The sequence below is a fragment of the Rhipicephalus sanguineus genome, chromosome 9 (genome assembly GCF_013339695.2).
Source record: "Rhipicephalus sanguineus isolate Rsan-2018 chromosome 9, BIME_Rsan_1.4, whole genome shotgun sequence".
NCBI lineage: Eukaryota > Metazoa > Arthropoda > Arachnida > Ixodida > Ixodidae > Rhipicephalus > Rhipicephalus sanguineus.
This window is the reverse complement of record NC_051184.2, coordinates 59,932,849-59,945,027: the sequence shown is the minus strand read 5'-3', so window position 1 is coordinate 59,945,027 and position 12,179 is coordinate 59,932,849. Positions and strand designations below refer to the sequence as shown.

Below are 12,179 nucleotides of genomic sequence, written 5' to 3'. Positions count from 1 at the left end.
TTATAACTTCTAAGTATGATTCTAGACTGAGCGTCACTAACATCAAAACTTCGATTGGCCTAATTCCTATGGCATCCCGTCGCAAAATAGCAAGTCTTTGCCTTTTCCATAAACTGTATTATAACATTCCTCAATTACGCGAAAGACTAATCCTACGGCCCATGAGATCATCACGGCGTCTGTTTAACTGTCACAGTGTTCAACGCATTCATGATTCAACTAACGCATCCACCAAATCAATTATATCGACTGCCACATCAGATTGGAATGTACTTCCTGACGGTATCCTTAGTGAAAGAGATGGTGTGAAATTTAAAGATATGTTGTTGCAGCACCACTGCCAGCAGGCCAAGTAGTGGCCCTGTTCTTTGCGCGTTTATCTGCCTTCTCATTTTTATGTTTTTTTTTCTTGTTGTTTTCTTTTTCTCATTTTCTCACTGTTTTTTTGTTTTTCTAACAGTATTTATGTGATGTAAACGTGAGAACCATGGTTACCTATTGTTATCCCTCCCCTTATGTAATGCCCCATGAGGGGCCCTTGCGGGTAAATAAATTATGTTGATGATGATGATAAACGTTCATGATTCGGCGCAAACTGTGTGAGGATTACGCAGACACCGGCAGTGATGACCATGCTGCAAGTGCGCATACCGCCAGGGAGTGGGAATCTACACCACACCAAATCCCCGTCGAGGGTTGTGCGCATGCGTGAACGTACAACTGGGTCACGTTATAACGTTGCTTTAGGGTTGAAATTAAACGGCTAGTTTAATGCGCCCTAACTCAGGTCGATTTTCACTGCGGAGTAGTTTAAGCGACCGCCCTGTCGTTGTTTCATGTCTTGCGTTGGCGTCACGCAGGTCCCGCGTTTGATACACATAAGCCGAACAGGCGACGCGTTTGGAACGCCAGAGCTCGCTTGCCCCGCGAACACCAGTGTAACCGAAGGGCTAATTCGTCTGTTCGAGCCATTGAACAGACAGCGAAGCGCCTACGTCTAGAGTTACACAGATCTACGGAATAGAGAAGCGCAGGCGAAATGCCAGCGCCGCGACTTAGGCGCACAGCGCTCGAAGCAGCACACAGTAGAAGAATAGTAGAAAGGAGGCCATAACACAGAAAATAGATAATCGCAAAGCAAATAAGATAATCGCAAGATAACAACAGAAAACAATAGAAAACATGACATAATCACACGGAAAGAACAGGAAAGAGCATAGAAGAGTAGATAAGCACAAGGAAGAACGCAAAAGAGGTCTAGAACTTGCTTAGGCTTTTTTTTTTACATTTCCATGTCGACTAGACGAGAACACTGTCCATCTGTCTGTATGTCGCAAAGGACGATCGCCGTTCTAGAGCAAAATATGAATAAAAGAAGTTACGTTTTCACTACGGTGCTTTAACTCGCGCCCTGACGCTGCGAAAGTGAGTGTCTCAAACGCTACGCTAGGCATCCATGTTTGCAAAAAGCGAGCACACGCAACCTACCTGAACGTGTTGTACTCGCTGGCCAAAACAAATATAATAACATCTGGGGTTTAACGTCCCAAAACCACGATATGATTATGACAGACGCCATAGTGGAGGACTTCGGAAATTTCGACCACCTGGGGTTCTTTAACTTGCGCCTAAATCTAAGTAAACGGGTCTCAAATAAATTCGACTCAATCGCAAGTGGAGCCGCTGCGGCCGGGATTCGATACCACGATCGTGGGGTCAGCAGTCGAGCGCCATAACCACTAGACTGCCGTGGCGGGACACTGTGCGAAACAAACGGGATTTAGTGGGAGTTTGAATAAAAGCCATCTGCAGGACGACATGTAAAGCCGACAGGGAGCCCTTGCGCATGAGGAAGACTAAAACTTTGAGTAATTTTAACAGGTCGTGAAATGTCCATGGTCACCAGAAAACTGTAGTCATCAAAGGGTATGTGTAAAACAAAATTGGGCAAATTCCACTAATGACCACTGCTCCACTAAAAATGAAGAAGGCAACAGTTAGCCCAAGAAATGGCTGCGAAGCTACGGCGGCGACCCATAAAAAGATAAAAAGACAGAAAAACGTAGACAAAGAGAGAAAGAAAGAGAAAGACACAAAGAGAGATAGAAATAAACAGACAAAAAAATTAGAAAAAACAGAGAGCAAGACAGTAAGAGAAAAAAAGAGAGAAATGAAGAGAAACAGAGAAAGAAAGGGAAGAAAGAGAAAGATAGAAAGAATGAGAACGAGAAACAGATGGAGACACAAAGAAGGAAATATGAAGGAACAGATACACAGAAGAGATCAAAGAAACACAGAGAAAGATAAAGAAACAGATACAAGGGAGGCCACCCAGCGGCGCTCTTCCTTCAGGCTTGGGACCACTAGTGCAAAGCTGTCATAACTTTTTTTTTTTTGGTGCCACAAATTCGTTTCAGTGGTCGCGGGATGCCCGTGCCGCGGGACAGCGTCCCATGGCAAGCGGACTAGTGCTACAGAGAAGGTGGAAGAGGCCATGGCGATGACGGCCGAAAACCGTGTTCTATAGAGGGCCGCAAACGCAGTGCTTACGCATCAATCGAAACTCCCACAAGTGATTCTGCGTGAATTTTACCAGCGCCGTTAGGTGTTCGCGGAAAAACCTCGCCGAGTGATGACGTCACCGTGCGTCACCTAGCAACGCGTCGGAGGAAGGAAAGGAAGAGGAGAAGAAATATATAAAACAAAATAAAGTTGCTTGGCAAGGCAGGATTCGAACCCGGGTTCCCACGGTCTGAAGGCGCGTCGGGTATCACTCGGCTATCCAGGTGCGCTATAGCAGAGCAAGCATTTATGGGATCCATATGACTGCGTTGCCGTCGGCGAGAGAACAGGAATAGAAAGAAATAGAAAGAAAGAGAAATAAATACACAGAGAAAGAAAGAGATAAAAAGAAAGATAAAGAGAGAATCAAAGAGAGTAATAAATAGAGAGATAGATAGAGATACTCAACTTGGCTATCCTAGGCTTGTCCTCCACAGGCTTAACTGCCCCTCTCTATGCTCGCGTGGCTATATCTAGGCCTAACTAGATATCTGTAGGCTAGGCTTGGCCGATACGCTAAGGAAGGCTCGCAACACCGCTGTTCCTTCAGGCTTTGCACCACCAGTGCGAGGCTGCTCTATTTTTTAAAAAATACTTACGACGACCGTGGTAACACGGAGCAGCGTGACCGCAGCGTACTTCTTAAGATCAGCTCCGCGTATTTCCACCAGCGGTGTCTCAGGTTGTTTGTATGTCCATTCTGCGAGCTGGAAAAGAGGTTTATGCTATAAACTTAAACTTGAGGAAGATCCAGGGATTCCTGAAGTACACCAATGCTTTGTTTACCTGCCTGGTTCACTGTTATTAGGGCGAAAGTCCTATATGCCTCATGAGTAAGGAAAACATTCACAGGGATCTATATGCATTCGCCTAAGACTACTCGAACGCGAAAGCCATCTTGTTCTTTTTTTTTTCTCAGTTGAGGTATTAATCCTCCCCGCTTCCCTCCGCAATATATCTCCACCTAATGTGATTTTCCTCTGCCTCCGGGATCGGAGGCATTGCAACCTTCCTTCACCTCACATGGTTTTGCCCCGCCTCCGTGATCGGCCCACCTTTGACCAAGCGACGATGCGAAATGATGACGTCATGCTGATGTCGCCGTGACGTCCAGAAATTTGCCGACCTGTAACGTCATCCCGTGATGATTCTTGCAGCACTTCCTGTTGACGACGACGCCTCGGGACGCCGCCGGACGCTGCCGACGCCAACGATCAATTCTTGCGTTTGATGAGTCATCGAAGGCTTTCACCTTAAAGGTCTCGAGGCCACCTTAATCCTTGACATCGTTGTCTGGCAGCGGCACTCGCACGTCGGCGTTGATGTGCCCGTGTATTCCTTGGGTTGATCGCGTGCTTCATCGGGCTGCCGAAGTGCATCGCGGAGGCCACGTACAAAAAAGCGCATGGTTGAGATATTCACCGCCAGGTGCCGCAGCTATCCAAGCTGCTCACAAGGAAACCGTTTGTTCTTGGAATTAACACATTCACTTAATCTTCAGTAATTATCCTGAGAGTTCATTGGTTTTTATCTTCAGTAAACTTGTGCTCCTTATATTAAGTATCCAATATAACTCCTAACTTGAATACTAGCTATCGATTTCGTACCTTTTTTATTTCATAGCAAGAGCTTTTTTCTAAATATTTTGAAAACCGGAAGTGCTTGGAAGAGAACCAATAGTTTCACTCGGTGCTCGTGAGATGCTCACAAAAAAAAAAAAAAAAAAACATAAGGCTTCCGGCGGGGTGAACACGAATGGTGCTGAAATGTTGCCGATCCCGGAGGTAATGCTAAACCGGGTGAGGTGGTTAAAATATTAAAAAAAAAGTACGGGGAAGGCTAAATCTAGTGAGGTTATGCCAATTTATTAGAAGGGATAATTAGTGCGTACGGTGAATAAAACTGGAATGCAATCGAGTGAGAAGGTTAAGATAGATTTATGTGCCACGTGAGATCATTGGCTTTTGCCCGAGGTTTCCGTAGCGTTAGCTAAACGGCCTATAATTTTCTTTCTTAACGATGGTTTAATGCAGACACTGATGTTTTCGTCCAGGCTTCTGACAACTCCGCTTTTAGAAACCGAACACGCATTGACAACAGCTTGCTCTCGTATGCAACTACGCGTGCTAGGCGTTCGGACGAGTAATTTTCTTTTGCCGTTTAATTATATACTAAATAAAATTGGCGCTGAATTTGGCAGCAGAACGGGCTGCGTATAAAGGGTTGGTCGAAAGTTCCCAGGCCGCGCTGCCGTAGGATTACATGGGATAATGGCCTGCGAACCCTTGACCACCCTCGTACGTGCAGTATTTTGTGCCCGCAAACGCATTGTCGAACGTCGGAAAGAAAGTCGTACGGTGGATGCAGAAGAGACTCTAGCGTGGGAAGATGCAGGTGACGCGTTAGAACGGCAAAGCATTCATTGTACCAACAGGTACATATTTATTATTATTATTATTATTATTATTATTATTATTATTATTATTATTATTATTATTATTATTATTATTATTATTATTATTATTATTATTAAGGCATTAGATGGTTCATCAAACGCGAAAAATGACCGACCACTTCAACGCGAGTGATGCAAAATAAATCACGTGATGACGTCCCTACGACATCATAAGTCGTCAATGTTTGCGACATCATCATTAAGTCATCACGACGTCACATAACCTGACACCACATGAAGACGTCAGCACTGATATCATGTCAATAATAAAAAAAAAGACGTCGTCGCTCGGTCAATGGTGGGCTGATCCCGGAGGCTCTGCGGAACAACGTGAAGTGCAGAGAGCATTTAGGGGTGGGGGGCTCAATCCAGTCGACTGAGAAGCAAAAAAGAAGGCTTTTGCCTTAGAGTGGTCTTAGAGAAATGCGTAAGGGACGTTGTGATTCTCATTTTTTGAGAATTCGTACCCGCCACTCCAGATGTTTTCGTGCAGAATGAAAGAAGCCTGCAGGGTAGAGCGCGTAGCCTAAACCAGCCATAGACGTCAGCAGGGGGGTGTACAAGAGTCTCATTCCCCACTGCCTCCCCCCCCCCTAGCCACAGCACAACTTGACGTCCACCCTAGCCACACCAGCGTCTGTGAACCCCTCTCCCATCGCTGCAATGCAACATCGCTTTACAGCCCTTAAGACAAAAGCCTGTCCACACCCACGAACTTAACATAACCTAAGCTAACCTCGACACTGCAGGACTCGTTAATGTGTGGCCCTGACAGGTCATCCTGATGTATCGAAATTGGTAATGTGACAGTGAGGTCTGTAAGAAACACGTAAAAAATAATTAAGAATGCTTTTGTGAAACCTACCCTATTAAAGGGCATCCTCAGTGGTTTCCCTTTGGCGGTGAATTCCTTCACGGTCATACTCATCTCTTGGTACCCGTTTCCTTTTTCTGGTATCACAATGGGTCCGAACGGTCCTGCGTGCTCCATCTGAAATTACGCGCGCAAAATACAAAAAAAAGAAGAGAAAAAATCACGCCATAACCACGAATTGAAGGATGATGAATGGGCGAAGCTCCGGAGGTAATCTGGTAAACCGTCAATCCGCATAAATTTTGCCCACTCGATCATCATACAAAGACCTCACACACAAACGCGGGGGTCCTCATATATGACGTTAAACTCAGGAGAACGTTTGTGTCGGCGTTGCCGTTTTGCCTTTCGAGGGTGAGAGCGCGTTCAAACGCGCTTATACTTCATGGTCATCAGCGTCATCGTCATCGTTATCACGTGTAGTGGGTACATTCCACTATACTGGAACGCGCTTATTCTTCATGGTCATCAGTCGTCATCGTCATCTTTATCACATGAAGTGGATACATCCCTCTATGCGTGGCTACCTACTACTACATACTACAAAGGAGGGACAGGCCCACACCCTGAGGAGCTTCGCTCCTAAAAGGGCAGGAATCGTGGGCCGTGCTAATTAACCCTTTTAGGCGCCAACTATGAAGAACTGTCCGTAAAGGCGTCAAGCTTTACAATAATTGTTGCAGTTTTACGTCCCGAAACCACCATATTATTATGAGGTACGCCGTAGTGGAGGGTTACGGAAATATTGACCATCTGGTGTTCGCCAACGTACACTTAAATCTAAGAAATCGGGCCTCAAGCATTTCCCTTACATCGAATTTCGGCCGCCACGGCCTGTATTCGATCCCGCGACCCTCGGTTCAGCAGTCGCGCACCATAACCACTAGACCACCATGACGGGTAACGCGTCAAGCTTATAGAGCTTTGCTACAAGGCGCTCGATATTCAAATGCAACAAAACAATGTCATTAGAATTTGATGTATGTGTTTTATAGTAAATAATGTTACTAAATACCAATTAAATATATATTTATCCTGAAGTAATTCAGGCTGTTTTAAATGCGAATATTACTTCTTAGCGAACCCAAGACACTCTGCACGTTTCTATCTATCTATCTATCTATCTATCTATCTATCTATCTATCTATCTATCTATCTATCTATCTATCTATCTATCTATCTATCTATCTATCTATCTATCTATCTATCTATCTATCTATCTATCTATCTATCTATCTATCTATCTATCTATCTATCTATCTATCTATCTATCTATCTATCTATCTATCTATCTATCTATCTATCTATCTATCTATCTATCTATCTATCTATCTATCTATCTATCTATCTATCTATCTATCTATCTATCTATCTATCTATCTATCCCCGCTCCAGATGCCGCCATGTATGGTCACTTCGTGTAACGAGGGTCGATTCTTTTTCTCTTCAGTAATCAATAAACACTACATATGTACTCCTCCGATACAGGCGTTTCTCAAGTTAACGTCTGCGGTTCCAGTGTTGGCACCGCTTTTATAGCAGTCTAATAAACATTCCATTCTTATTCCTATGATTCAACAGGCTATATTCAAGGGTTGCTGGACCCCGAAGGAATTTGCCAACGAGAGTCACGTACGATATTCGCATCATCGCACAGAAATGTGCACTTCGTTTCAATAATACTGACGTATGAGCTCTAGTGTGCGTGCTCACGTTACGTCTTACCATACGGTACCCGTTAAACGCCAGTGTTGTCGACGTGCATGGTAAGCCCACGATGTGCACACTACTACACGTACAAAAACACGTTGGTCCACCTCGTAATGCTTGGCTCACAGCCCCCCCCCCCTCCTAAAAATAAATGCAGCATAGACCTCATGGCTGACTGCGTGGCATTAAATCGAGTCCCACAATGCGTGGAATCTGTTTGTTAATATTATTTATTTACACAGGGTACTGCCAGCCTCTAGATAAGGCTGTAAGCAGAAGTAAGACTAATAAGTACAAATAGAAAAAAGTGTACGTGTTTAAGAAATCAAGATACGACAACCATGTCACATGAATCAACAAGAAAAAGAAAGAAAAGAAAAAGCGCTCCTCAAAAGCGAGATACAAAGCATATACGCAAAGTTTCAGGCACTGGTATACGTAGACTCATTGCAGAAAGAAATGACAGAACTTCCTTTTACGTAACAGAAAGAAAAAGTGAAGACGCGACAGACATTTCACGTGAACTAAAAGGGGTTAAAAAAAGGGGTTACCATGCGCTCTCAAAAAGGCAAAATAAGTGCAAGGCATATGGAAAACGTTTGAAACAATTGAAAGTATAATTTGAAACTATCATCGTCAAGGCGAAGACAACTGAAGAACTTTTACAAAAGAATCGGTAGTAGGACTTTCCACAACGCTGGCTGGTAGGCAGTTCCATTCAAGAATTCTCTTCGAAAAAAAAAGAACTTGCAACAGTTTCAGTGCGGCAGGAATACGCTTTTATTTTTTATTTTTTTTTGTGATGGTATGACCGATGGCTCGCCTGGCCACTGGCTCTACGTAAGTGCGTTTGTGGGATGGACGACAGATGGTGTTGTATATTTGGAATATCCCCTATGGCACTTGCTTATTTACGGGACGTCAGGCACCTAACTCTCATGTACCTAGGGTAGATGACTTTCACGTACAGGCACGTGTTCGTGTCGCTAGTTCTCGCTCGAAAACTTTTTCTTCCTGGTAAATTTTATCAAAGATTCCGACTTGGCTGCTCAGCCAAGCGTAACATTTTAACATGGGACGGCAAGCTCTTCATCCGTAATGTGGGTAGCATTTACATTAGCAACGAAAAAGTACTTATGGTTAGAACGGAAACCACCAGGAATTGCTCTATTCAGAGGTGAATGACAGGCGCGCCGCAGTACTGGGGGCAGAGCTTGTATGTATTCTTAGGCTGTAATCATCTATAGCCCTTCGATACGGTTGACATCTTTGATTAAGTGCAGCTGAGCTCATTGGCGGACTAGCTGAACTGTCCAGGGTGGCGCTACGAAGCTACAGATGACAGCCATGCTTTAGTGTAGGCAAAGCCTTAACAGTAGCACATTTACGTCAGAATTACCCGTGCTATGTAATTGTCGAAAGCAAAACTAGTCCGGCTATGTATAAGCACCCAACCAAACAACTCCCAACAAGCTCGAAACAGAAACGAGACCCTGTACGAAGGAACAACGAGTGTACAAAAGTGTTGCATCTTTAATGGAGGAAGTAGCGAGTGCCGTGCACAGGTCAGGCAAGTAGATACCATCGATTTAGCAGCCACCCCTATCGTAGTCACCGGAAGAAGCTAGTAGATAACCAATTAACCAACGCGTTAAGAGTGTATCAATTGGAAGTCCAATAATGGATCCGTAATACGCACCTGCATCATTGTCTTACGGAGTGTGATGTTCTCGCGGGCCTCGAGCATGGAGCTGGTGAGCTTCATGTCAGTGCACGTAGGGTACTCCAGGTCGAATGGAAGCGTGCCTCTCGCTTTCTCTTCCTTAGCGGCTGCGACGATCATCTTCGTCACGTCAATGTAGAACGCCGCGTCAGCCTGCAGTAGGCACATAGGCTGAGCTGGCGATTCTTAGTAGAAACAGTTGTGTGTGGAGCGCACTTGCGAGTAGGACGTGTAACGCAGTGAGTAGCTCTGTAGAAAGCGAACAGTAGAGTTATGAGTGATGCTTCTTAGTTTCCTAAGCCTGCTGAATATCATAACTTTATAGTTTTCGCGTATGAGAAACTGGCTGTCCTATCCCCACATCTCTCGCCCACGATCATTTATTCATTTTTTAAATGTTGCGATGGCGATTATATCGACACTCTTGGAAAGTTCTTACCGTCGGAGACGCCGTCATGTTCCGTATAAAGTCTAAACCGATAACATCGTCCCTCACATCGTATGTTCTACGCGCGAGTAAAAGCGCGCGAGCGCTGGGGACGAGCGTGGCTGAAGCAGAGATGAAACTAGCCGGCGACTTCCGACGCACGAATGGCGCATGCGGTAGCATCGCCCCGCGTGAGGGACCTGCCATCGATGGCCCCTCAAGCAGAGAGAAAACGCCCCGCTCGTCTTTTGTAGGGCGAAGGAGCCTGAAGGGGCGCCGGTAGATGGTGAGGTGGGGGGAGAGGGCTTCTTCGGTAGAGAAACAACTGCGAAAATTGAGCATGAGGGCGCGGGGTCAAGAGTGCTGGCGCATATACTACTGAAGTAACAGCGAATATACTGACCCAATGGGAACACTATGCGTATGCAGAAGTACGAAAGAAAAAGATCAGTGGGTACACATCTTCTCCTCCATTACGTACTTCGTTTCTTTTCTACACAACCACAGTGGGGTAGACGGAAACGAACGAATGCAGTAGTGAGTGTTCGTACCTTTTCCGTTTGGGTGTTAAAGCCGTTGACTTGCTTGGCTGCTGTAAGTAGAGCCTGATTGGCCGCCTGCGGCTCGGCCACGATGAAGGTGAGATTGTCGCAGACGGAACATTTGGGTACGTAATCCTCCTGCCAGTGAACGACACGCGTCAACACGTAGCAAGTGACAGTTCGCACTATAGCTAATATGGTGCTATCAGTTAAGCTTCAATAATCACGCCTGGAGCAGGTACGCTCATGTGGCAATAGATGAAGTATAACGGGAATAAAAAAAAAGTATGCGCAGCTTCAACTGACTAAACGTCGCGAAGGCTGATAATAGATCGGAGCTCGTGAAATCAGTTCGCCTGTCATCCGCTTTTGCAAAGGCTCGGAGTGCCCTTCCTCCTCTCTCACGAGCACCACGTGTGCTCGAGCGCGCGCTACCATTGGTCAACTCCTTTCGCCGGCACAGCAAATCGCGCTCCTCGTGTCCACACCACCTGCTCCACTATTGCCATAGCTTCGCCTTTGCTCTCTTCCTCTCTACCCAGCTTAAACCCTCTCCGCGTCGCTACCCTTTGTCTACCAGGGTGAACTCGCTACACAGGGCTTCTTTCTCGCCCACCTAGCTTAACCCATACTCTCCCTCTCGTCAGGCTTCGCTCTCGCAGTTTTGCTAGAAAGTGCGGATGACGGATCCCCAGGGATTTACCTTGGCCTTAGACATTTCCGCTGAGAAAAACACACGTGAACGCTAATTGGTTTGTCCGTGTGGCGGGCCCAGCGTATGACATCGACGTCCCATCGCATATTAGTTTTCTTGGAACATATTTTCAAATTGGTGCACATCGTCATGCTCCCTTTCGGAGTCATTCTGGAATTACGTTATCTGATGCGAGCTTCCAATTTCACGGGTGCACCTTTTTTTAGTGGAAGAAGCATCGAGTGGCGCTCTTGTTTCTCTTCCAAGCACTTCCGGTCTAGCACTCACTTCCGGTTTTTGGAATATTAAGAAAAAAATCTTCAAGAAAATCTGGCAGATCCGACGCACTGTGGGAATCGATGTAATACGAAGCAGGCAGCATACAGTTGCCTACATGACCTCGTTGGTTTTAGCGGCAAATGAAGTCATTGATGTGATGGCATTTAGTTCACTAGATATCGCATGTTTTTCATGCATGCATGCATGCATGCATGCATGTACAGTCTTTTCTATAATAAAACGTATATTCTGGTACATACAGTGCATGACCTCACCACTCATGTCATGCCATACCAATTTTGGTGTATAGCCAGTTAACAATACGGCCGGAAGTGCACCAAGACACTGTCGTGTAAGTCATGCCGCACATGATTTGCGTGTTAGGACCTGTCATTTATGCTCGTCATACAGTCACATCACGCAATACCAGTTTTGGTGTATAACAAGCTAGTGAAACGTCCGCGAGCGTACCTTGAGCGTGGCATGTAAATCGAGCTGTACATGAAATGCATGTCATGATTGTCATGTCACCACCTGCCATTAGTGTTCATCATACAGTCGCGTCGTGCAATACCAGTAGTGGTGTATGTCGAGCTAGCGAAGGAGCCGCGAGCAGACCATGAGTGTGGCATGTAAATCAATACCTACACGACATGCATGTCATGATTTTCATGTTACCACCTCTCATTTGTGTTCGCCGTACAGAAATGTCTCGTCGTACCAATTTTGTTATATATCCATCTAATCAAACGGCCTCAAGCGCCCCGACACCATGTCATGTAAATAATGCTGTAGATGACACGCGTGCCATGATTTGCACGATAGGACCTGTCACTTATGTTTGTCATGCACTCTTGTCACGCCATACCAATTTTGGTATATATATCAAGTTAACGAAATCGACGCAAGAGCA

The 12,179-nt window shown here is 45.4% G+C and overlaps 1 protein-coding gene across 1 annotated transcript in view; it reads right to left on the bottom strand.

Moving 5' to 3' along the window:
- Positions 1-12,179, bottom strand: part of LOC119405565 (ionotropic receptor 25a-like) — a 172,944-nt gene that overhangs the window by 47,436 nt on the left and 113,329 nt on the right. The window contains exons 6-7 of the mRNA XM_049419442.1: positions 10,303-10,431; positions 9,301-9,477 (exon numbers count right to left, since the gene is read on the bottom strand). Coding sequence (XP_049275399.1) covers positions 9,301-9,477; positions 10,303-10,431 — 306 coding nt within the window. The remainder of the gene's footprint in view (positions 1-9,300; positions 9,478-10,302; positions 10,432-12,179) is intronic.